Below are 24,708 nucleotides of genomic sequence, written 5' to 3'. Positions count from 1 at the left end.
TGTTTGATTACTGTAGCTTTGTAGGACTCTCTGAAGTCTGAGAGGGTTATGCCTCCTGGGTGGTTCTTTTTCTTCAGGATTGCTTTGGCAGTTCTGTGTCTTTTATGGTTTCATATGAATTTTAGGATTATTTTAGTTCTGTGAAAAATGTCATGGGTAATTTGATAGGGATCGCATTGAATCTTAATTCTACATTTTTATATTCCTAAATTCTGCTCTTCACTTCCTCCATATGATTTTTTTTTTTTTTTTTTTTTTTTGCGGTATGCGGGCCTCTCACTGTTGTGGCCTCTCCCGTTGCGGAGCACAGGCTCCGGACGCGCAGGCCTAGCGGCCATGGCTCACGGGCTTAGTTACTCCGCGGCATGTGGGATCTTCCCGGACCAGGGCACGAACCCGTGTCTCCTGCATCGGTAGGTGGATTCTCAACCACTGCGCCACCAGGGAAGCCCCCCTCCATATGATTTTTAAATTTTTTTATTCAAGTATGGTTGATATATAGTGTTTCAGGTGTACAGCAAAGTGATTCCGTTTTATATATATATATTTCTTTTCAGGTTCTTTTCCATTATAGGTTATTTCAAGATATTGAATATTGTTCCCTGTGCTATGCAGTAGATCCTTGCTATTTATTTTTATATATAGTAGTGCATACCTGTTGATCTTAAATTCCAAATTTATCCCTCCCCCCCTTTCTCTTTTGCTAACCATAAGTTTGTTTTCTGAGCTTTTTCTGTTTTGTAAATAAGTTCATTTGTATCATTTTTTTTTAAGATTCCACATATACGTGATATTTGGTATTTTTCTCTGATTTATTTCATTTAGTATGATAATCTCTAGGTTCATCCATGTTGCTGCAAATGGCGTTACTTCATTCATTTTTATGGTTGAGTGATATTCTCTCCATGTTTTTGGTAACTCAGAGCTAGGCTGTTTTCATACTTCATTAAGCCAGATGTTACTTTTAAGTCCTAAATTTCAAATGCTGTAATATCCCACCCCAAATTGGATGTTCTAAATTGACATGGAATAAGATATACCTATATTTTATGATGACTTAGAAAAGAAGTCTCTAAATCAGAAAAAGTTGTAGAATGATTTGAATTTATTTTTAAGATACACTATAACAAGAGTTCATCAGTTCTGTTTCCCAGCCTGGACATTGACCATAGAGAAATAGATGCCTCTCTGTGCTAGCAGCTGCTGGTGTGTGCCGTGCTCCCTGACTTTGCCGTTCTCAATCACCACTATCAAGTCTGCATTCTGAATGGTGGACAGGCGGTGAGCGATCACAATGCAGGTACGGCCTTCTCGGGCTTTGTCCAGAGCTTCTTGGACAATCTGTTGATAAATCAGAACAGAAGCCTTATCTTAAAAATTGTAGAAATAAGTTTTAACTGTAAAGGAAATCTAAATATTTTACCATATGTACAAAAGAAAATTACCTTTCTTGTCTCATGTTGAATCTTTAGCTTTATGCATGTTTTTACATAATCCTTTTTTTTCACACACACACACTGTATTTTATTTTTACAAGAGATAAATAGACTGACACCAAACATTGTAAATGGATGACAGCAACAAAAGCAACAATGATTGCAATTACCAAACACGAAACACACTCATACTATGTCATAATATTGACATTCAGTCCAGTAATCCTCCACTGTTAACAGCTCCTTTACTTTGCAGTGAAAATTGATTTCTATATTTTTTGCCTGAGTCCTTGTGTGATTTTTTTTTATTCAAACAAAGTCACAAAAATTATAATCATCCTCATCAGTTCACTCAGTCCCATGTAGTTGTTTTTTCATCTTGATCTTTTGTTAGCACTTTTATGAGTTCATCAGTTTTCCATTAGAGTTCTGAAAATGCTTATTCATTCATTTCAGCAGTACAGTCAGTTATCAGAAATCTGTACTTGTCAGAGTCTTGTCCATGAATTCCTTGAAGATGAAACCCTTTTATAGGAACACATTTGCAAAAGCATCAGGGTACACCCAGAACTGTCTGTAAATGACAAAAAAGACTTAAAAATGACCACGGTTAAAGATTTGGTGAAAGTTCATAATAATGCAATTGACAAGGAAATTGTTATTTCTGAGATACACATTTTCAAGTAATAACTAGAATTATGACTTATAACATTATACCAGAACATATAAGATTTTTAGAAATTTTTTGCATTTGTTGTTTGTAGATTTTCTGATGATGCCCATTCTAACTGGTGTGAGGTGATACCTCACTGTAGTTTTGATTTGCATTTCTCTAATAATTAGTGATGTTGAGCAGCTTTTCATGTGCTTCTTGGCCATCTGCATGTCTTTGGAGAAATGTCTATTTAGGTCTTCTGCCCATTTTTGGATTGGGTTGTTTGTTTCTTTAATATCGAGCTGCATGAGCTGTTTATATATTTTGGAGATTAATCCTTTGTCCGTGGATTCGTTTGCAAATATTTTCTCCCATTCTGAGGGCTGTCTTTTCGTCTTGTTTCTAGTTTCCTTTGCTGTGCAAAAGCTTTTAAGTTTCATTAGGTCCCATTTGTTTATTTTTGTTTTTATTTCCATTACTCTAGGAGATGGATCAAAAAAGATCTTTCTGTGATTTATGTCAAAGAGTGTTCTTCCTATGTTTTCCTCTAAGAGTTTTATAGTGTCCGGTCTTACATTTAGGTCTCTAATCCATTTTGAGTTTATTTTTGTGTATGGTGTTAGGGAGTGTTCTAATTTCATTCTTTTACATGTAGCTGTCCAGTTTTCCCAGCACCACTTATTGAAGAGACTGTCTTGCTCAATTGTATATCTTTGCCTCCTTTGTCATAGATTAGTTGACCATAGGTGCGTGGGTTTACCTCTGGGCTTTCTATCTTGTTCCATTTATCTATGTTTCTGTTTTTGTGCCAGTACCATATTGTCTTGATTACTGTAGCTTTGTAGTATAGTCTGAAGTCAGGGAGTCTGATTCCTCCAGCTCCATTTTTTTCCCTCAAAACTGCTTTGGCTATTCGGGCTCTTTTGTATCTCCATACAAATTTTAAGATGATTTGTTCTAGTTCTGTAAAAAATGCCATTGGTAATTTGATAGGGATTGCATTGAATCTGTAGATTGCTTTGGGTACTATAGTCATTTTCACAATATTGATTCTTCCAATCCAAGAACATGGTATATCTCTCCATCTGTTGGTATCATCTTTAATTTCTTTCATCAGTGTCTTATAGTTTTCTGCATACAGGTCTTTTGTCTCCCTGGTAGGTTTATTCCTAGGTATTTTATTTTTGTTGCATTGGTAAATGGGAATGTTTCCATAATTTCTCTTTCAGATTTTTCATCATTAATGTATAGGAATGCAAGTGATTTCTGTGCATTAATTTTGTATCCTGCAATTTTACCAAATTCATTGATTAGCTCTAGTAGTTTTCTGGTGGCATTTTTAGGATTCTCTATGTATCGTATCATGTCATCTGCAAAGTGACAGTTTTGCTACTTCTTTTCCAATTTGTATTCCTTTTATTTCTTTTTCTTTGATTGCCGTGGCTAGGATTTCTAAAACTATGTTGAATAATAGTGGTGAGAGTGGACATCCTTGTCTCATTCCTGATCTTAGAGGAAATGCTTTCAGTATTTCACCATTGAGAATGATGTTTGTTGTGGGTTTTCGTATATGATCTTTATTATGTTGAGGCAGGTTCCCTCTATGCCCACTTTCTGGAGAGTTTTTATCATAAATGTGCATTGAATTTTGTTCAAAAGCTGTTTCTGCATCTATTGAGATGATCGTATGGTTTTTATTCTTCAATTTGTTAGTATGGTGTATCACATTGATTGGTTTGTGTATATTGAAGAATCCTTGCATCCCTGGGATAAATCCCACTTGATCATGGTGTATGATCCTTTTAATGTGTTGTTGGAGTGTGTTTGCTAGTATTTTGTTGAGGATTTTTGCATCCATATTCATCAGTGATATTGGTCTTTTATTTTCTTTTTTTGTAGTATCTTTGTCTGGCTTTGGTATCAGGGTGATGGTGGCCTCATAGAATGAGTTTGAGAGTGTTCCTTCCTCTGCAATTTTTTGCAAGAGTTTGAGAAGGATGGGTGTTAGCTCTTCTTTAAATGTTTCATAGAATTAGTTGTGAAGTCATCTGGTCCTGGACTTTTTTGTTGGAAGATTCTTAATCACAGTTTCGATTTCATTATTTGTGATGAGTCTGTTCATATTTTCTATTTCTTCCTGGTTCAGTCTTGGAAGGTTATAGCTTTCTAAGAATTTGTCCATTTCTTCCAGGTTGTCCATTTTATTGGCATAGAGTTGCTTGTAGTAGTCTCTTAGGATGCTTTGTATTTCTGTGGTGTCTGTTGTAACTTCTCCTTTTTCATTTCTAACTTTACTGATTTGAGTCCTCTCCCTCTTTCTCTTGAAGAGTCTGGCCAGTGGTTTATAAATTTTGTTTACCTTCTCAAAGAACCAGCTTTTAGTTTTATTGATATTTGCTGTTGTTTTCTTTGTTTCTATTTCATTTATTTCTGCTCTGATCTTTATGATTTCTTTCCCTCTGCTAACTTTGGGTTTTGTTTGTTCTTCTTTCTCTAGTCCCTTTAGGTGTAAGGTTAGATTGTTTACTTGAGATTTTTCTTGTTTCTTGAGGTAGGCTGGTATAGCTATAAAGTTCCCTCTTAGAACTGATCCATAGGTTTTGGATCATCATGTTTTCATTGTCATTTGTCTCTAAGTATTTTTTGATTTCCTATTTGATTTCTTCAGTGATCTCTTGGTTATTTAGTAATGTATTGTTTAGTCTCCATGTGTTTGTGCTTTTTACGTTTTTTTTCTCCCTGTAATTCATTTCTAATCTCATAGCGTTGTGGTCAGAAAAGATGCTTGATATGATTTCAGTTTTGTTGAATTCACTGAGGCTTGATTTGTGACCTAAGATGTGATCTATCCTGGAAAATGTTCCATGTGCCCTTGAGAGAAAAGTGTAATCTGCTGTTTTTGGATGGAATGTCCTATAAATATCAATTAAATCTATCTGGTTTGTTGTGTCATTTAAAACTTCTATTTCCTTATTTATTTTCATTTTGGATGATCTGTCCATTTGAGTAAGTGAGGTGCTAAAGTCCCCCACTATTATTGTGTTACTGTCGATTTCCTCTTTTATAGCTGTTAGCAGTTGAGGTGCTCCTGTGTTGGGTGCATATATGTTTATAATTGTTATATCTTCTTCTTGGATTGATCCCTTGATCATTATGTAATGTCCTTCCTTGTCTCTTGTAACGTTCTTTATTTTAAAGTCTATTTTATCTGATATGAGTATTGCTACTCCAGCTTTCTTTTGATTTCCATTTGAATGGAATATCTTTTTCCATCCCCTCACTTTCAGTCTGTATGTGTCCCTAGGTCTGAAGTGGGTCTCTTGTAGACACCATGTGTCTGGGTCTTGTTTTTGTATCCATTCAGCAAGCCTTTGTCTTTTGGTTGTAGCATTTAATCCATTCATGTTTAAGGTAATTATTGATATGTATGTTCCTGTGATTATTTTCCTGATTGTTTTTGGTTTGTTTTTGTAGGTCCTTTTCTTCTCTTGTGTTTCCCACTTAGAGAAGTTCCTTTAGAATTTGTTGTAGAGCTTGTTTGGTGGTGCTAAATTCTCTTAGCTTTTGCTTGTCTGTGAAGCTTTTGATTTCTCCATTGAATCTGAATGAGATCCTTGCTGGGTAGAGTAATCTTGGTTGTAGGTTCTTCCCTTTCATCCCTGTAAGTATATCATGCCACTCCCTTCTGGCTTGTAGAGTTTCTGCTGAGAAATCAGCTGTTAACCTCATGGGAGTTCCCTTGTATGTTATTTGTCGATTTTCCCTTGCTGCTTTCAATAATTTTTGTCTTTAATTTTTGCCAATTTGATTACTGTGTGTCTCAGCGTGTTTCTCTTTGGATTTATCCTGTATGGGACTCTCTGCACTTCCTGGACTTGGGTGGTTATTTCCTTTCCCATGTTAGGGAAGTTTTCGACTATAATTTCTTCAGATATTTTCTCTGGTCCTTTTTCTCTCTCTTCTCCTTCTGGGACCCCTATAATGTGAATGTTGTTGGATTTAATGTTGTCCCAGAGGTCTCTTAGGCTGTCTTCATTTTTTTCATTCTTTTTTCTTTATTCTGTTTTGCAGCAGTGAATTCCACCATTCTGTCTTCCAGGTCACTCATCTGTTCTTCTGCCTCAGTTATTCTGCTATTGGTTCCTTCTAGTATAGTTTTCATTTCAGTTATTGTGTTGTTCATCTCTGTTTGTTTGTTCTTTAATTCTTCCAGGTCTTTGTTGAACATTTCTTGCATCTTCTCTATCTTTGCCTCCATTCTTTTTCCGAGGTCCTGGATCATCTTCACTATCAATATTCTGAAGTCTTTTTCTGGAAGGTTGCCTATCTCAACTTCATTTAGTTGTTTTTCCTGGGTTTTATCTTGTTCCTTCATCTGGTACATAGCCCTCTGCCTTTTCATCTTGTCTGTCTTTCTGTGAATGTGGTTTTTGTTCCACAGGCTGCAGGATTGTAGTTCTTCTTGCTTCTGCTGTCTGCCCAGTGGTGGGTGAGGCTATCTAAGAGGCTTGTGCAAGTTTCCTGATGGGAGGGACTGGTGGTGGGTAGCTACATAATCCCTCTTGCATATAGTTATGTTCTTTATAATAAAAATGGATTCTCACACTAGTCACAAAATGATTTAAACTTAACTACTTCAGTTTTGAGTATTTTATTTCCCAGTTTTTCCATTATTAATGTGCTAAAGCAAATGAAAAGTACAAAAAATAACTTTTTTTTGTTTATACAAGTAATACATGGTCATTTTTGAAAAATTGGAAAATGCTGGAAGGGATTCAATAAAAATATTCTACTTCAAAATAACCACTATCTACATTTATTTCTGTGCTTGCCTTTTTTTTTTTTTTTTTTGCAGTTCGCGGGCCTCTCACTGTTGTGGCCTCTCCCGTTGCGGAGCCCAGCCACTCCTCGGCATGTGGGATCCTCCGGGACTGGGCCACAAACCCATGTCCCCTGCATCGGCAGGTGAACTCTCAACCACTGCGCCACATGGGAAGCCCTGTGCTTGCCTATTTTAAAAAATTTTATTGAAATAGAGTTGATTTAAAATGGTATGTTAGTTTCAGGTGTACAGCAGAGTAATTCAGTTATACATATACATATTCTTTTTCAAATTCTTTTCTCATATAGGTTATTATGGAATATTGAATATAGTTCCCTGTGCTATACAAGTAGGTCCTTGTTGGTTATTTATTTTATATGTAGTAGTATGTACATTTTAAAAGCAGACTAATTTATCCCTCCCCACCTTTCCCCTTTGGCAACCATAAGTTTGTTTTCTATGTCTCTGAGTCTGTTTCTGTTTTGTGAATAAGTTCCTTTGTATCACTTTTAAATTAGATTCCACATTTGAGTGATATCATAATGGTATTTGTCTTTCTCTGACTTACTTCACTTAGTATAATAATCTCTAGGTCCATCCATGTTGCTGCAAATGGCATTATTTTGTTCTTTTTTATGGCTGAGTAGCATTCCGTTGTATATATGTACCACATCTTCTTTATCCATTTGTCTGTCAATGGACAAACGTTTAGGTTGCTTCCATACCCTGGCTATAGTAAATGGTGCTGCAATGAACATTGGGGTGCATGTATACTTTCAGACCATGTTTTTCTCCAGATATATGCCCAGGAGTGGGACTGCTGGGTCATATGGTAGTTCTATTTTTAGTTTTTTAAGGAACCTCCATACTGTTCTCCATAATCGTTGTACCAATTTACATTCCCACCAACAGTGTAGGAGAGTTCCATTTTCTCCACACCCTCTCCAGCATTTATTATTTGTAGACTTTTTTAAAAATAAATGTTTTATTTATTTATGTATGGGTGGCTGTGTTGGGTCTTTGTTGCTGCATGCAGGCTTTCCCTAGTTGTGGGAAGCAGGGGCTCCTCTTCCTTGCGGTGCACGGGCTTCTCATTGTGGTGGCTTCTATTGTTGCAGAGCATGGGCTCTAGGTGCACAGGCTTCAGTAGTTGTGGCACGGGCTCAGGTGCTCTGCAGCATGTGGGATCTTCCAGAACCAGGGATCCAACCCATGTTGCCTGCATTGACAGGTGGATTCTTAACCACTGTGCCACCAGGGAAGTCCCTGTTGACTTTTTGATGATGGCCATTCTGACCAGTGTGAGGTGGTACCTCACTGTAGTTTTGATTTGCATTTCTCCATTAATTAGTGATGTGGAGCAACTTTTCATGTGCTTGTTGGCCATCTGTATGTCTTCTTTGGAGAAATAACTATTTAGGTCTTCTGCCCATTTCTTGATTGGGTTTTTTTTTTCCCCCTGGATATTGAGCTGTATGAGCTGTTTGTGTGTTTATCTATTTTTTTCATGGTTGACTGCACAAAAAAGTTCTATTTTATAAATTAAATGGGACATGAGGTAGGAGGCCATACCTTTTCACTTTCAGTATCCAGAGCTGATGTAGCTTCATCCAAGAGTAGGATTCGGGGCTGTCGGATGAGGGCTCGGGCAATAGCAATCCTCTGTTTTTGACCTCCTGAAAGCTGAGTCCCCTTATCTCCCACTCTTGTTTCATATTTCTGCAAGTTAGCCATTAATAAAGTTAATAAAGTTCTAGCTCAGAAAAATTCTAATGACATATTGAATAAACTTCTTAACACTTGACAGTTCTGATTATAAGAAAAATTTCTTAGAATCACTAAAAAGTTTCTTTAACAACTACCAAGTAGTCTATTTAATTTTAACAGGACATTCATTTTCAAAATCAAACTAGAAAATTAATGACCTTAGTTTTCAATGGTATGCTGCAACAAATTCTCCAGTTCCTACCGTTATCAAAATGTCAGCTGATCTGCTGTCACTGGAGTCCTAAAATGGTTACATGTTAATGTTTTTTTTTTGTTGTTATTGTTGTTGTTGTTTTTGCGGTACGCGGGCCTCTCACTGCTGTGGCCTCTCCCGTTGCGGAGCACAGGCTCTGGACGCGCAGGCTCAGCGGCCATGGCTCACAGGCCCAGCCGCTCCGAGGCACATGGGATCCTCCCGGACCGGGGCACGAACCCGTGTCCCCTGCATTGTCAGGCGGACTCTCAACCACTGTGCCACCAGGGAAGCCCATGTTAATGTTTAAGGTATAACATTTTTAATTTGAAATATTCACATGACCCACATGGAGCCCAGTGACCCACATAGAGCCTTTTTAAAACTCATTCATTCACTTAAATATTTCTGAGCTACCTATTATGCCAGAACTGTGGGAAGTATAAAAATGAATTTGTCTCTGTTCTTACACTTAAGGAATATATAATCAAGAGAAAAAGAATACACAGCACTCAATATAAGATCAAGTTACTAGTCACTGTGAAATTGTTTCGCTGAACTCTTAGTTTTCAAATTCATATTGATTTCACTGAAATTTGGCTATAGTCATAGCTGCTATAATGAGGTAATAAATAGGGAGTGTTGGGGACCATGGAAATTGAAGAGTACAGGTCCTCTCCAAACAAATAAAACACTAAAGAAAACCTTATACCAAAATTAACTCAAAATGGAGTGTGAAATTAAATGTAAAACCATAAATTTAGAAAATAAACTGGAGAAAAATCTTCAGGACCAAGGGCTAGACAAAGAGTTCTCAGACTTGACATAAAAAGCACAGTCTGTAAAAGGAAAAAATGAATTGGACCTCATCAAAATTAAAAACCAGAGCTCTGAAAAAGACCCTGTTAAAAGGATGAAAATATAAGCTACAAACTAGGATAAAATATTTGCAAACTACATTTCCAACACAGGACTAGTAACATGAATATATAAAAATCTGTCAAAACTCAACAGTAAAAAGTAATCCAATTAGAAAATGGGCAAAAGACATGAAAAGACATTTCACCAAAGAGGAAATATAGATGGCAAATAACTATATAAAAAAATGTTCAACATCCTCTGCCATTAGGAAATGCAAATTAAAACCACAGTAAGATATCACTACACACCTATCAGGATAGTAGAAAAAATAGTGGCAACAGTAAATGCTGGCAAAGATTCAGAGCAACTGTATCCCTCATACTTGCTGGTGGGAAAATGAAACGGCAGAGCCACCTTGGAAAACAGTTTAGCGGTTTCTTATAAAGTTAAACAAGCAATTAGCATATGGTCTAGCAATTGTGCTCCTGGGCATTTATCGCAGAGAAATAAAAATTTAGGGTCACACTAAAACCTGTACACAAGTATTTATAGCAGGTTTACTCTTAATAGCCCAAACAGAAACAACCTAGATGTGCTTCAACAGGTGACTAGTTAAAAAAGCTGAGGACCACATGGTAGCTCTATTTTTACATTTTTTAAGGAACCTCCATACCGTTCTCCATAGTGGCTGCACCAATCTACATTCCCACCAACAGTGCAAGAGAGTTCCCTTTTCTCTACAAAACAAATAGAGTTACAGATGTAGAAAATAAACATGGTTACCAGCGGGTAAGGGGAGGGGGATAAATTGGGAGATTGGGATTGACACATACACACTACTGTATATAAAATCGATAACTAATTAGGACCTACTGTATAGCACAGGGAACTCTCTACTCAGTACTCTGTAATGGTCTATATGGGAAAAGAATCTAAAAGAGTGGATAAATGTATATGTCTAAATGATTCACTTTGCTGTACACCAGAAACTAACACAGCATTGTAAATCAGCTATACCCCAATAAAAATGTAAAACGCTGCGGGCCATCCAGACCATGGATCCATCCGACTCAGCAATGAAAAGGCATGAACTACAGTTATACACAACAGCTTCAGGGAATTATGCTGAGGGAAAAAGCTAATCTCACAAGGTTATATACTGTACATATGTTTACATAACATTCTTAAAGTATAAGATTACAGAAATGGAGAACAGTTAGTGGTTGCCAGGGCTCGTGGGGAGTACGGGCAGGGAAGAGGGGTGTGTGGCTATAAAAGGGCAACATGAGGAATCTGGTCATGAAAACGTTCCATATCTTGACAGAGGTAGTGGATACATGAGTCTACACACGCAGTACAGTTGCATAGAACTACAAACGTGTACAAATGCAGACAAGTATAATAAAACTGGGGAAGTCTGAGCAAGATCAGTGGATTGTATCAGAATTAGTATCGTGGTTGCAATACCCTATTAGTTTTGCAAGATGTCATTGGGGGAAACTGGGTCACGGGTACACAAGATCTCTGTATTCCTTACAACTGCACATGAATCTATAATTATCTCAAAATAAAATGTTTAATTAAAAAAGAAAGTACTGGGCTTCCCTGGTGGCACAGTGGTTGCGAGTCCGCCTGCCGATGCAGAGGACACAGGTTCGTGCCCCGGTCCGGGAAGATCTCACATGCGGCAGGGCAGCTGGGCCCGTGAGCCGTGGCCGCTGAGCCTGTGCGTCCGGAGCCTGTGCTCCGCAACGGGAGAGGCCACAGCAGTGAGAGGCCAGCGTACCGCAAAAAAAAAAAAAAAAAAAAAAAAAGAAGAAAGTACCACAAGAAAGAAAGCAAACATGGCTACAGTACGAACACAGCCCTCAACCACCAGTTTGAGGTGACTTAACATCACCTCGTTTGCTTCTCAGGACATTTGTATGAAGTAGACACCACGCCTAATTTTCTCATTTACCAGTAAGGAAACTTGGTATCATGGACTTCAGTGTCTTGTCCAAGGTCACAGTGCTAGTACAGAGGCAAGTTCTGTTACAAGACTTTGAATTATAACTTTGGGAACTGCTGGAGGAAGAAAACAGTTTGCAGTTGATTCTGGTATCAGCCTAGGAAGCCACCAGTTCACTTACTTTGGGTAAGGTCTCGATGAAAGGATGGATGTTGGCTGCTTTGGCAGCACTCACAATTTCAGGCATCTTTACAGACCGGCTGTTGTCTCCATAGGCAATGTTGTCGGCAATGCTGCAGTCAAACAGGATGGGCTCCTGGGACACAATTCCGAGTTGGGCTCTGAGCCACTGGATGTTGAGCTGCTTTGCTTCTTGACCATCTAGGAGCTGATAAGCAAAGTCCACAAACTATAAGAAGGGCTTAAAAACAAATAACTAAACAGTAAGTTACTTAGGAGGACTGTTGCACGTGGGCATTAGCAGTTTGTGAAATACCAACCCTCACAGCCTGTAAGCTCTTACACTGCTGGAGGCCAACACAGCCAACAAAATGATTTTTTTTTTTTTTTATGTTGACTAGGCCATCCCTTTCTTGTTCTACCTGGAAAAATGGTGGCACGTTTGGCCCTGTCTTTCCACATTACTTTCTTTGTTCCTACTTGCCCTCATCCAGGCAAGCGTACTGTCCTCTGCCTTTAACAAGTATGCAGTTAGGTGTCCTGCTCATATCTGCTGTCACCTGAACAACTGCAACCTTTCACCTAGACTGTATCCCCCTCCTCCAGGCACACCAGGGAAAAAAAGCAGATCAGCAGCATGGCCCCAGATTTTGAAAGTTGGTTATCTCCTTTCCTACCTCTACCTCTCTTTCACTTGAGAACTACCAGCCTTGATAGCACTGAGGACAAGAGTTCAATGAAAAGTGGACAAGCTCAAAGGGCAGTATCTTTTATCTTTGGAAAACTGGCTTTGTTGATGGTGATTTTGATTATTTTTTTGTTTGCTGTAAGCAGGAGGCATGATGCTTCTGCAGGAGCCTTGTGATGTGCGAACTGAGAATACAGCTTCCAGCAATGCAAAGGGCACGGTGAAGAAATACAAGTCCAACAGTCTTGCCCTCTAGAAAAAGAAATTCCCACTGTAGTATTAGCACAGCACACCTACAGAGTATTGTTGAGCTCGTTTGCCCATATTCATACCTTTAGAGCAATTGTAACAGTGGAAGCATAAGATTTTCCCCAAAGAAACAACAAGGTTTAACATTCTGGTGGCTGTCTGAGTGGGGGTGGGCTTCCTGGGCTAGGTCAGTGGGTACCATCCCGAGGTAATGGGAAGTGCAGCCATTATCGGTAAGAGCCAAGTCTCCACTCGTGGAAGAGGGCCAGGGGCTAGACACCACCACCTCAGTACTGAAAGCCAAATATGAGAGGGCTGGAGCATGGGTTAGAGAGAGATGGCAAGGCAGGAGGAGGAGGGGAGGGAGTCTACTCAGAACTCTGGCAGGACTGGGCGGCTTACCTTTATAACCCAGGAAGCGAGTGAGTGTTCACACGGGAGGCTCCAGCTGGCTCAGAAGGCCCAGGGCAGGGCACAGATCAACTTCATACTCAGTACTTTCTGAACTACACTCAATTCCTGGTGTTCTACCCTACTGTCCCCATATATTTGTCTGACTATGGGTGCCACCTTGGGGTTTACAGAATGGGGTCATCGTATCAGTTAGGATTATAGGTCTTACCCAGTTTTTTCTGCTATGGAAATATTGGTTTAGCCATTTGAAATACTGCCTTAAGTCAAGTTACTAATTTAAGAAAGTGTGCTCACCACTGTTCCAGCCAAGGGGTCGTAGAACCGCTCCAGGAGCTGGACCACCGTGCTTTTCCCACAGCCGCTGCTGCCCACCAGGGCCAGCGTCTGGCCCTTCTTCACCTCGAAGCTCAGCCCCTGAAGCACTGGGATGTCTGGTCGAGTGGGATAGTTGAACACGACTTCATTAAGTGTCACATTTCCTTCAAACTTATCCTAAAAAATAGGTATTTTTATGTTGCTATTGTAATTGGTCTGATAATGACTGGAATAAAAAGTATAATTTCAAGGGCTTCCCTGGTGGCACGGTGGTTGAGAGTCTGCCTGCCAATGCAGGGGACATGGGTTCGAGCCCTGGTCTGGGAAGATCTCACATGCCGCGGAGCTACTGCGCCCGTGCGCCACAACTGCTGAGCCCGTGAGCCGCAACTAATGAAGCCCATGCACCTAGAGCCCGTGCTCTGCAACACGAGAAGCCACCGCAATGAGAAGCCCGTGCACTGCAACGAAGAGTAGCTCCTGCTCACCGCAACTAGAGAAAGCCTGTGTGCAGCAATGAGGACCCAGTGCAGCCAAAAATAAATTTAAAAAATAAAAGTATAATTTCAAGGAAGCTTTACCAAACACTGTAGCAGAGAAACATACAATTCATATTCAGTACAGGTACTGGCACCAGTTAGTATTGGTAGCAAGTTGTTATACAAAATGAAGATGGGAGGCGGGGGTACAGGTTAATTAAAGAGAGTCATATTACAGAGTTGTTAACTCAAAATTTCTGGTTCATTGAAGACAAATATTTAGTTTTCCCAACTGATGATTTTGCGGCTGGAGCCAAGTCCATGGCCCAAGGCTCAGAGGCTTGGGGATTTAGAGCAGTTTCTACCTGCCATCTCAGTGGACAGCCCTTGCCTGCAGCCCTGGTGGCCTCTTTATCTCCCTCACTGGGCACAGCTATTTTCTCAGAACAGGAAATACCTGGTGAAGTTCCAAAACGGTTGTGTTAAGTCCCCATCGCTTTACCCACGCTGCTTTGCCTGCATTAAAACGTGCAGCGGCTTGTGTTATGCAAGGAACACAAAGAACACTGAGATCTAAGTTTGGGGATAGTAAAGGATTATTCCTCCTACCCTGAATAAAGTGGCCTTCTCACCAGTTGTAACGCTGTGATGACAGCATGTGATGAAAGCCAAATTGCTAATGCAGTTACACACACGGCTACAGGCACATACCTTCCATGCAGAAATGACTCACAATTTTCATGGAAATTATTCAGTTCTAGTACATCTGGGTTTGAGGCTTTACTTTTGATGTGCTCATCCTTGCAACCCCCTATGAAATTTGAAAATGCCAGGAAAGTTGGCCAAATATTATTAGCCTTGTAACTATCACAAAGCCAGGGAAGTGAATGTCAGTGTAATCACTACACATTTATCCTGTGGTTGCGACTGCCAACTAAAAATTGCCGCTTGCCATCTGCCCCTACAAGGACAAAGTCACAAACTGCGGCACGACGGCCCCTGAAAGGAGTTGGGGGTGGAGATCAGGAATGAGGCACTCTGTGCTCTGGGAAAAACTGGCAGAACAGGCCTTCAGATAGTTAGGTATTTTCAGGAGAAAATTTTATGAACCCAATTTCTTGCATCTTCTCGTACCTAGAAAAGCACTACAATCGTTAATGGGGGCATCTGCTCCTTGTGACCAGTAGCAAGGCTCTGCCAAAATGCGTGCTTGACTGCACGTGCCCCCTTCACTAAAATCCTATGGAACTCTGACCTTCTGCCTCCCTCTTAGGAGCAGTTTCTCAGAGCTCTCTGAGATGCTGTCCCCCGGGCTGCAGTCCTCATTTTGCCCCGAATAAAACTTAACTCACAACTCTCACGTTGTGCCTTTTTTTTTTTCCGGTCGACATGATCTAGCAGCAGACAGCAAACCTTTAGGAAAAAATTAACCAAGTGCTGATCAGACAGCAGAGAACTCACAGGCCTCAGGCCTTCCTCACTGTGGCTGTCAATCAAAGGTTGTCTTTCAAACAGGCTGAATAAGTGCGCTGCTGACAGCTTGGCTTTAGCATAGTCTGGAGCAAAGGAACTCGCGTGTCCTAGAGCCACGGCGCCCAACACGATCGCTGAAAACACTCTAGATGGGAGAAGAAATTTAAACATTAATTTATATAATTTAGCCCCGAGATGTCTCAAAGCCCAAAGACTTACTGCTGGCCAGTACAGATGTTTTCACTCCCTTACTCATCCCCCTTCTCCCTCCCCCACACATTGCTAGAAAATTCCAGGACCAAAGGAGACGGGAGGGGCGGCGGCACCCACTGCCTGAGGGTTTCCTTTTTTTCTACTGCCTTCTGGCTTCCTTACAGAGCTTCTCATTTCCTAGATTTCATGTAACTTTGTAAAGCTCTCCTCTCTCAGGAAGCATCTGCTAACAGAATCTTGAGTTGTGATCTCAGGTAATTCTAGTAACAAGCCACATACCCCGTTTAGACTTGAGAGAACTGAAGCTCTAGGGGCTGAAGGGACTTGATCAGTACCGGACAAGGAGCGAGGTTGCCTCCTGACTCTACAGCCCTGATCTCCAGAGTGTGGTTTCTTCTGCAGCCCCGAACAAACAATAATCATTGTCACTGTGGTTAAAGAATTCTTACTGAGCAAAATAAGCCTTTACTACAAATAGCTTTTCTCTTACAAGTAAAATAACTATTGCTATGACCCTGAAAAAACATTAAGCTAACGGTCTGTTCTCCAATTAAAAGAATGGATATGGATTATAACTTCTAGGAGGAACTAAAGATTCTGAGATTTACGCCTCCACAAAGCTATTTACTTCTGGCACCAGAGCTCCCTAGAGAGAGGGGAGGGTAGGAAAATCTCTAATAGAGAACTTTAAACAATTTCCCCCAAACTTCTAAATCTAAGATTTTTGGGGGAAACTATTTTTTTTTTTTTTTTTTTTGGTCTCTGAGCAACACTCAAACAAGAGAGACCAAAGTTCCACAAGTTTGAAAAAATTAAATCAAATAAGTTCCATGCACTGAATATTTTCTGCTTTGCTTCTGTATCCCTGATACAGACCAGATAAATAATTCTGGATTGGGTGTAAGGGTATTTGGCTCCTTGTTTTGTAATTTAATACATTATTTTTTAAATTCTTTTTTTTTTTTTTTTTTTTTGCGGTATGCGGGCCTCTCACTGTTGTGGCCTCTCCCATTGCGGAGCACAGGCTCCGGACGCGCAGGCCCAGTGGCCATGGCTCACGGGCCTAGTCGCTCCACGGCATGTGGGAACTTCCCGGACCAGGGCACGAACCCGTGTCTCCTGCATCGGCAGGCGGACTCTCAACCACTGCGCCACCAGGGAAGCCCAAATTCTTTTTTTTAAATTGAAGTATAGTTGATTTACAATGCTGTATTAATTACTGCTGTGCAGCAAAGTGTAAATCTAAGGTATTAAAATGTATTTTAAGTACACGGGGGTGGGGGAAATGGTGGGTAGAGTTAAGGCTCTCCCTTAAATATTTGATGAGGTTAATTATCAAAAATCAAATTTTAGAAGAGTGATGAACAACTCACATGTAGCTAGCTGCCTAGCTTTCCTGTACAGCCTGTAATGCAGCTTTAGTATGAAAGATTTTAAAAGCTATCTTCCAATTATCCAGAATTTAACATTTTAATGATAAAAACAAAACAAGCAGGGCCAATTTTTTCATTGGTATTTTTCTAGACAATGAATGTCTCCAAGTGGTAATTCCCAGCTGGCTATTTCCATCTGTCCCTTCAAAAACACTTTCTACTCTCCCATCTCTATCTTATACCATCCTCCTCTATGCCTGACAGGCTGACCTTCAGGGTCTGCATCGAAGGGTTTTTCTGGTCCTCTGGCTCCTGATGGGGTTTGGCAAGGAAAAGCATAGCAGGGAAGGAGGCTGGAGGAGTGGGACCAGGCCGTCTGTTGTGTTGGTCTCTTTGTTGTGTTGGAAAGTTGTGGTGTTGGGGTCCTTCCACCAAAGACCACAGAAAGCACCTGCGCTGGCTTCTGAAAATCTTTCCCTCCTCTTGCCCTTTAGGCTTAAGTAAGGTCTTAGTGGTGCCTAGCTGGGCACTGCTGACCTTAATACTTCTCACACCTTTATAAACAGACCCTTTAGCAAACTGTCCTCCATTCCCCCATATGCAGGGCCATTTGTTCCCTGCTGGGATCCTGACTGATGCAAAGATATATATTCTTTTTTCATGGTTATTTTAATTTTGGATGAAAACAAAAGGACAGCTTTTAAACACTTTCACTCTGTCCGTCTTGACCCTGGGTGGTTTTTCTTAGAGTTATTCGCTACTTTTTAAAAGTCATCCCATCAGAGCAGAAATACACCAAAGTGATCTTTAAAGAATGGCTTCTCTTTGGCAAGACTAGACTGCAACCTAATTGAATGTATTTAGCATATTTTGAAAGACCGTTGGTTAGCTTGGAAACCAAGAAAATAGGAAAGGCTAAGAGGCAAAAGTTGGCAGGGTCATCCCAGGGCTGGTTAGGGAACAGAGTGTTTACCAGACGTCAGTCAAGTGTTCCCATCTCACTGTCAAGGCCATCTTTGGTTGCCCGTTAATAGTAAGCTATTATAACCTCTGTTTTGGGTCCATGGTCGCCAGCAGTTTTCTAATTATGATTTATCTCTGCATTGAGAACATTTGCTGTCCTCCTGTCCTTCTATGTATTACTGAAATTATGGTTTATGATCATTTTCATGAGCTTGGTTGATTTTAGTCCACTCGGATAATGAAACTGTCCTTGGAGTACCGACAACATTCGATTTCTGGGGTAGATTCAACTCTCTGACTTCATCATAAAACAAGTTAGTTTTTCGGTCTACTCCAAACCTTTGCATAGACCTATTGAAACTTTATTATGGAATAATCTCAATAAATTAAAAGTTACTTACAGAATAACATCTCTGAAGTGCATATGTCCATTCACAATGAGATAGGCACCAAACCGAAAACAACCAGCATGGGAAAAATACATAAATGCTTGTGAAATACTAAAAGTAATTCCGTAGATGTGTGCTTTCCGCACAGAATTCCTGAAAAGCAAATCAGTATATCTGTAACCATTATCTTCAACCTCTCTTAGCACTGGCGTGTACAAAGAGCACAGCTTCTACGTCTAGTCAACCTGTGTTTAAATTCTGCCCCCAGTTATAATTAATTTCAGTGACTTAACCTCTCTACGCATCAGTTTTCTGGCTTGTAAGAGGGGGATAGCCAGTATGATACAAAATTGTTTTGAGATCTAAATAGACAATACAAATGTCTAGCACAGTACCTAGCTCATAGTGGTTGCTCAGATGATAGTTGCTGTTATTATTACACAGGAATATCTGGGAACTCAAACATGATTGTTATCAAAAATAAAGGATGTCAAAGTTAGGACTAAAGTTTGAATTGTCTAATTCAGTTGTGTAATATTATCTTGTCTTCTGTGATGAGTTATAGTCTCTCATATCAAAGTTCACATTTCAGATTCAGAAAAGTAGGGTCACCGAGGTTTATCTAGACACACATCAGAAGTTCTTCCTGGAGCTAGATCCCACCAACCCCAACACAATTTGTTTTGAACCATTTCTAATTAGACCTCTTGCTGTCCTCTATTAGTTTAGCTACTTTATTTTACTTTATTATTCTATTTACTTTTTTTTTTTTTTTTTTTTTTTTTTGTGGTACGCGGGCCTCTCACTGTTGTGGCCTCTCCCGTTGCGGAGCACAGGCTCTGGACGCGCAGGCTCAGCGACCATGGCTCACGGGCCCAGCCGCTCTGCAGCACGTGGGATCTTCCCGGACCGGGTCACGAACCCACGTCCCCTGCATCGGCAGGCGGACTCTCAACCACTGCGCCACCGGGGAAGCCCTACTTTATTATTCTAAATCCTCCAGAAGAACATTAATTTATTTATTTTCAGATTAGAAGGCAGGCACTTGGCAAGAGGAAAAATTTAAAGTATTACTGATCTGGATACTTTAACTCCTGTGCTGTGAGCATGGTGTTACAATACTTAATGTTACAGAACAATTTACAATGCTACTGACAGATATATGTCAGACATCAAGTGACCAGAAAAATGTAATAGCTGCATGAAGTATGCATAACTAGGAAGGTGGATACACTGAGAAATTCAATTATCCCTGTTCAAATATGTAAGTGTTCAAAACCATTGTTCTAGTCTACGGAGTTGTAATTCAAATTGTGTTCAATTTTGTTAGTGTTAAAACATATTCATTTATAAGGACAGGCCCTGGTTGGAAACAAGTGGCAAATAGGTGCTGGAGGTTTGTCGAATTGCTCAAGTATAAACCAATGAAATAGGCTCTGTGTCTTTGTTTTCAGAGTAGGACAGATCTGGTCCTCACCCAGAGAACAAAGGAAACATTTTAAACCAACAACAAATCTCATCTTTGGTTCAGTCTACACAATGCAAAAAAAATAAAGGTTTGAGCGATTCCCTAAAAGAATGTTCATCCTGAATCACCAGATGGGTTGTTTATGTCGCCTGCAGTGGTGAACAAATACTTGTGCAGCCCTCTGTACCTTTTAGCTCTTAGAGACCCAATCTTACTGTTTTTTATAAGAGATGTAAAAATCCAATCCTGTGGTCCAGCTGCATCAAAAAGTTACTTATTTTCACTGAGATAATTATTGGAAAAAATGTCATCCTTACAATCATATCATTGTTTGCAGCAGGAACAAAAATTGGAATCAATTATTCAGCCTAGGAAAACACTAGGTTCTTAATAACAATCATATTCTCATTACCTGTAAGCGCCATACAATTTTTCAACATACATTGATTCAAATTTTCTTTCCTGGGTCAAGGACACAACTGTCCTAATATTCTCTATTGCCTCTGTTGCAATCTGTAATGTAGAACAGATCATGATTAGAAGTGGGACTTTTACTTCTGAAATAATAAAAATAAATATATGAGCCTTAGGGTTCTGTCAAAAGAAGCCCAAAGCTTATGTTGACAGGTTTTCAATTCCTTTAAAATTTGGAAAGCAAAGGCATAATGTGTTCTTCAAGACAAGCTCCATGAAAAAACTGAAAAAAAAAATCTTTTTAAAATTTTTTAATTTATTTATGGCTACGTTCAGTCTTCGTTGCTGCGTGCAGGCTTTTCTCTAGTTGTGGCGAGCGGGGGCTACTCTTCTTTGCAGTGCGCGGGCTTTTCATTGCAGTGGCTTCTCTTGTTGCAGAGCACGGGATCTAGGCACGCGGGCTTCAGTAGTCGTGGCACACGGGCTCAGTAGCTGTGGCTCACGGGCTCTAGAGCACAGGCTCAGTAGTTGTGGCACACGGGCTTAGTTGCTCCGTGGCATGTGGGATCTTCCCGGACCAGGGCTCGAACCCATGTCCCCTGCATTGGCAGGTGGATTCTTAACCACTGCACCACCAGGAAAGCCCCCTATCTTTATTATAAATGACACATCTAACAGTAATTATAGCCAGGCTAGAGAGTACTTATTGGCTTTTACTCTGTGCCAGGTATTACCTCATTTGACAACACTGTGAGGTTCTAGTTCTTATTCCTGTTTGCATAGGTGAGGACCCGAGGCACAGAGAAGTGAAGTGACTTGCCGAAGACTCTAGAGTTAATAAGCAGGCAGGATAGAATCCCTATACGGCTATCTGATGCCAAGTCCATGTTCTTAACCCATTATGCTCTTCTGCTTCCCCTGCTTTGTAATTTGCTCACGGAGAAACTAGTTGTTAGGACTTTACACTCAACTCTTGATTTTTTGATCACGGGTTAAGTGCTTTGAGGGTTAATTCTGGTTCAGCAGGCCCCTAATCTCAGTCATCAGGCAGGGCCTGAGTCAAGAGGGTGATTATGCAGCCTCCCTCCCCTCCTCCCAGCCCAGCAATCACACCCTCATTACTAAGCCTTTTCCGGAAAATGAAAATGGGAAGTTATCCCAAATCCTCATGTTCTTGTACCATGATTAATCTGCACCCAGGTCAATGAGAACTTTTTTTTTTTTTTTTTGAACAAACAGTGATGTTGCGGGGGGGGGGGGTGGTGGTATCCAAGACCCTTCTAACCCTCATTTTGGGTTAATCAGGAGTTGACTGAGTAAATAAAATTGAACTATGATTGAATTGCTGATAATTAACATTTAAAATTTCCAATCTCTCATTAAAAAATACAAACCCTTATCAGGTTAAAGTAGTTACTAAAAATATTTCAGACTGATCAGTCTGAGTTATTCATTCTCTGATCCCTGGAACGACAATGTATTAGCTGAAAGGAACCCGGGACATCATCTGGTACAACTTCTCACGTTACAGAAGTGGAAAGTGAAGACCAGAGAAGTGGGAGGTCTTCTCCAGCATGATATACTGAGCAGCCGCAAAGCCAGGACGGATGGTCTAAGGTGGTGTTTTGTTTGTCAAGCTCCTCCATTCTAACTGCCCTACTCCTGCCAAAACTCTGGCAGCTTTCAGTGTCATTAGCCATTTTTAATAGAATTAAGATCCTGTTATCTTAACTAGACTCAAGATGTTTTCTTTCATGTGACTAGTCTAAGAAAAATTGATCTTCATTCTACCTACTGACAATTTCCCTTCTGAAATGTGAAAAGCAGTAGGGTTCAGGAGGAGAAAGGAAACGAACACTACAGGGTGTTTTTTCAGTAGTTAGTTGTGACAAACAGAAACCAAGGAAATGGGCTTCCCTGGTGGCACAGTGGCTGAGAATCCGCCTACCAATGCAGGGGACATGGGTTCGAGCCCTGGTCTGGGAAGATCCCACATGCCGTGGAGCAACTAAGCCCGTGCGCCACAGCTACGGAGCCTGTGCTCTAGAGCCCGCGAGCCACAACTACTGAGCCCATGTGCCGCAACTACTGAAGCCCGCGTGCCTAGATCCCGTGCTCTGCAACAAGAGAAGCCACAGCAGTGAGAAGCCAGCGCACCACAACGAAGAGAGCCCCTCGATCGCCACAAATAGAGAAAGCCCACGTGCAGCAATGAAGACCCAACGCAACCAAAAATAAAATAAAATAATAAATAAATTTATTTTTAAAAAAAAAAGAAAGAAATCAAGGAAATGATGCCCTAAAGCAGGGTTCCCCAACCCCCAGGCTACAGACCAGGTACCGGCCCATGGCCTGTTAGGAACCGAGCCGCACAGCAGGAGGTGAGCGGCAGGAAAGCGGAGCAAAGCTTCATCTGCCTCTCCCCATCACTAGCTTTACCGCCTGAACTACCCACCCCTCCAATCCCTCTCCGTGGAAAAAGTGTCTTCCACGAAACCAGCCCCTGGTGCCAAAAAGGTTGGGGACCGCTGCCCTGAAGTACCCACGGCCAGCAGCCAAGAGGATCTTCAAGGACTCTGGATACACCAGAGCTTAAGTGTGGGAATCATGCTAACTGCTTTCTAACCCATGAGCGAGACATACTATCTGTCCCACCTGGCGTAACCATAATTTGTATTAAGGCCTATGCAGTACTGTCTGTGAAAGGGCTTTGCAAGTGTTGTGCTATAGAAACTATCACAATTTATATACACTGTCTGCTTCACCTCCTAATGTTTCAATATAGTATAATATTTACATAAATAAGGGTAAAAAAAATTCCCGGCTGCTATCTACATTTAAACATTTAAATACATGTACGTGTAAATAAAATGTTTATATGGAGATTTAGACACATTTAAACCCATATGAAGAGGTAATATAGTAAAGAACTTTGAAATTAGACCAGGACTTGAATCCCAGCCATGCCTCTAACTTGTTTCATTCTCAGGTTCCACATTTGTAAAACGGGTGTAACATTAGTATTTGCCTCATAGGATTATTATGAGGATGAGTTGGTACATATAAATACAACAATAACTGGCACAAAGTTAAGTGTGTGCCCAATTGCCATTATAATTAGAACCAGAAATCAGAGCATTACTGTCCTCTGGTGGCTGCCTAGCTCAATTAACTATAGAAATCACAGCCAAGAAGAACAGGACTGTCTTTTAAGTACTGGCAAATGTCCTACTTTGAACAATACACTTATAATTCTCTGCCTTAAGGACTCTTCATCTGTAAAACAGGGGTAACTTTTGTCCTAATAATGGCATTGGTATACAAAGTAAAAGGTAAAATGAACTTTGAAAATTCAGAAATTTTCTGAATATAACACCTTCTACAGGATAAACACTTTACATTAATTATCCCATTTTCAAGTTCTAGGCATTGACACAGTAAAATATTTCATACACAGCGTTGACCACTATTAGTTGTAAGGAGCACTAACATTATTAAAACATGCGTGTTGTAATGAATCAATCAAATAAAACCCATGTCTAAAAACCATACTTATACCAACTGAAGCCGTATTTGACTCACCTTTCCAACAGTTTCCAGTTCTTTTTTATCTCTTTTGGCATTTCCAGCCAGCAATTTCATTTCAACAATTCCTGATACAGCAATAATTGGAACAACCGATAACATCAAAAGGGTTAATTGCCAACCGTAGACAAATGCTATGATAATACCAGTTCCAAGGTTAGCTGTGTTCTGTGCAATTAAAGCCAACCTGGTCCCAGTGGCCTGGAAGAGCAAAAGAAGAGAGGCAGCTGTATTTTAAGTTGCAAATCCATGAGCTGCAGCCTTCAGCCTGCGGGTCAGAACCACAAGAGAGGGATCTGCGCCTGTACTAACATTTGCTCCCTTTTGTTACAATAAACCCAAGACACCTGTGGGTAACTTGGGAGGCTCTGCAGGTTTTTCTTTGTGCCTTTCAGCTCTCCTTTCTCTCCTGCCCATACGGATTCAGCACTGCAGAAGCAAGTCATCAGCTTCTCTGCTTTGGGGAGAGGCTGTGGGGTGCACACTTTTTCATGAAGGCAACATTCAAAGAGGAACACACCCCGGGCACTGCGCTCATTTTAATGCCTGTTCGCTTCAAATGTGTAAGAGGGAGATTCATGAGCCCCAAGAGACCATCTGTTACCAAGGGTACAGATCCTAAGAGACCATCCCCGCCCCGTAAAGCATGCATAAAGATGAAGTCCTGTTTGCACCAGTCAGAAAAAGAGGGCTCTCACGGGGACACTGCAGGGGACTTGCTGCTCTCCTGCACTATGGAGAAGCAGTGAGTTCTGAGGTAACAGACCTCAGCTCCAGAACTGGGGAAGGAAGCCAGGAAGACGGCGGCACTCCCTGGAGC

At 40.6% G+C, this 24,708-nt stretch overlaps 1 protein-coding gene across 8 annotated transcripts in view; it reads right to left on the bottom strand.

Annotated features, from left to right (window-relative positions):
* Nucleotides 1-1,087: 1,087 nt before the first annotated feature.
* Nucleotides 1,088-24,708, bottom strand: part of LOC131762377 (phosphatidylcholine translocator ABCB4) — an 86,101-nt gene continuing 62,480 nt past the window's right edge. For 7 of the 8 annotated variants that reach the window (XM_067042695.1, XM_067042692.1, XM_067042693.1 and 4 more), the window contains 8 exons: nt 23,886-24,089; nt 20,302-20,402; nt 18,434-18,574; nt 15,472-15,628; nt 13,511-13,708; nt 11,867-12,073; nt 8,486-8,632; nt 1,088-1,341 (listed from right to left, as the gene is read on the bottom strand). In XM_067042695.1, the coding sequence (XP_066898796.1) occupies nt 1,138-1,341; nt 8,486-8,632; nt 11,867-12,073; nt 13,511-13,708; nt 15,472-15,628; nt 18,434-18,574; nt 20,302-20,402; nt 23,886-24,089 (1,359 nt within the window). In that variant the 3' untranslated portion in view covers nt 1,088-1,137. Of the gene's footprint in view, nt 1,342-7,033; nt 7,101-8,485; nt 8,633-11,866; nt 12,074-13,510; nt 13,709-15,471; nt 15,629-18,433; nt 18,575-20,301; nt 20,403-23,885; nt 24,090-24,708 lie in introns of those variants that run through there. The other variant, XM_067042696.1, reaches the window with a different exon arrangement.

Source organism: Kogia breviceps, chromosome 9 (genome assembly GCF_026419965.1).
Source record: "Kogia breviceps isolate mKogBre1 chromosome 9, mKogBre1 haplotype 1, whole genome shotgun sequence".
NCBI classification, from domain to species: domain Eukaryota; kingdom Metazoa; phylum Chordata; class Mammalia; order Artiodactyla; family Physeteridae; genus Kogia; species Kogia breviceps.
This window is presented reverse-complemented; position numbering and strand designations above follow the sequence as displayed.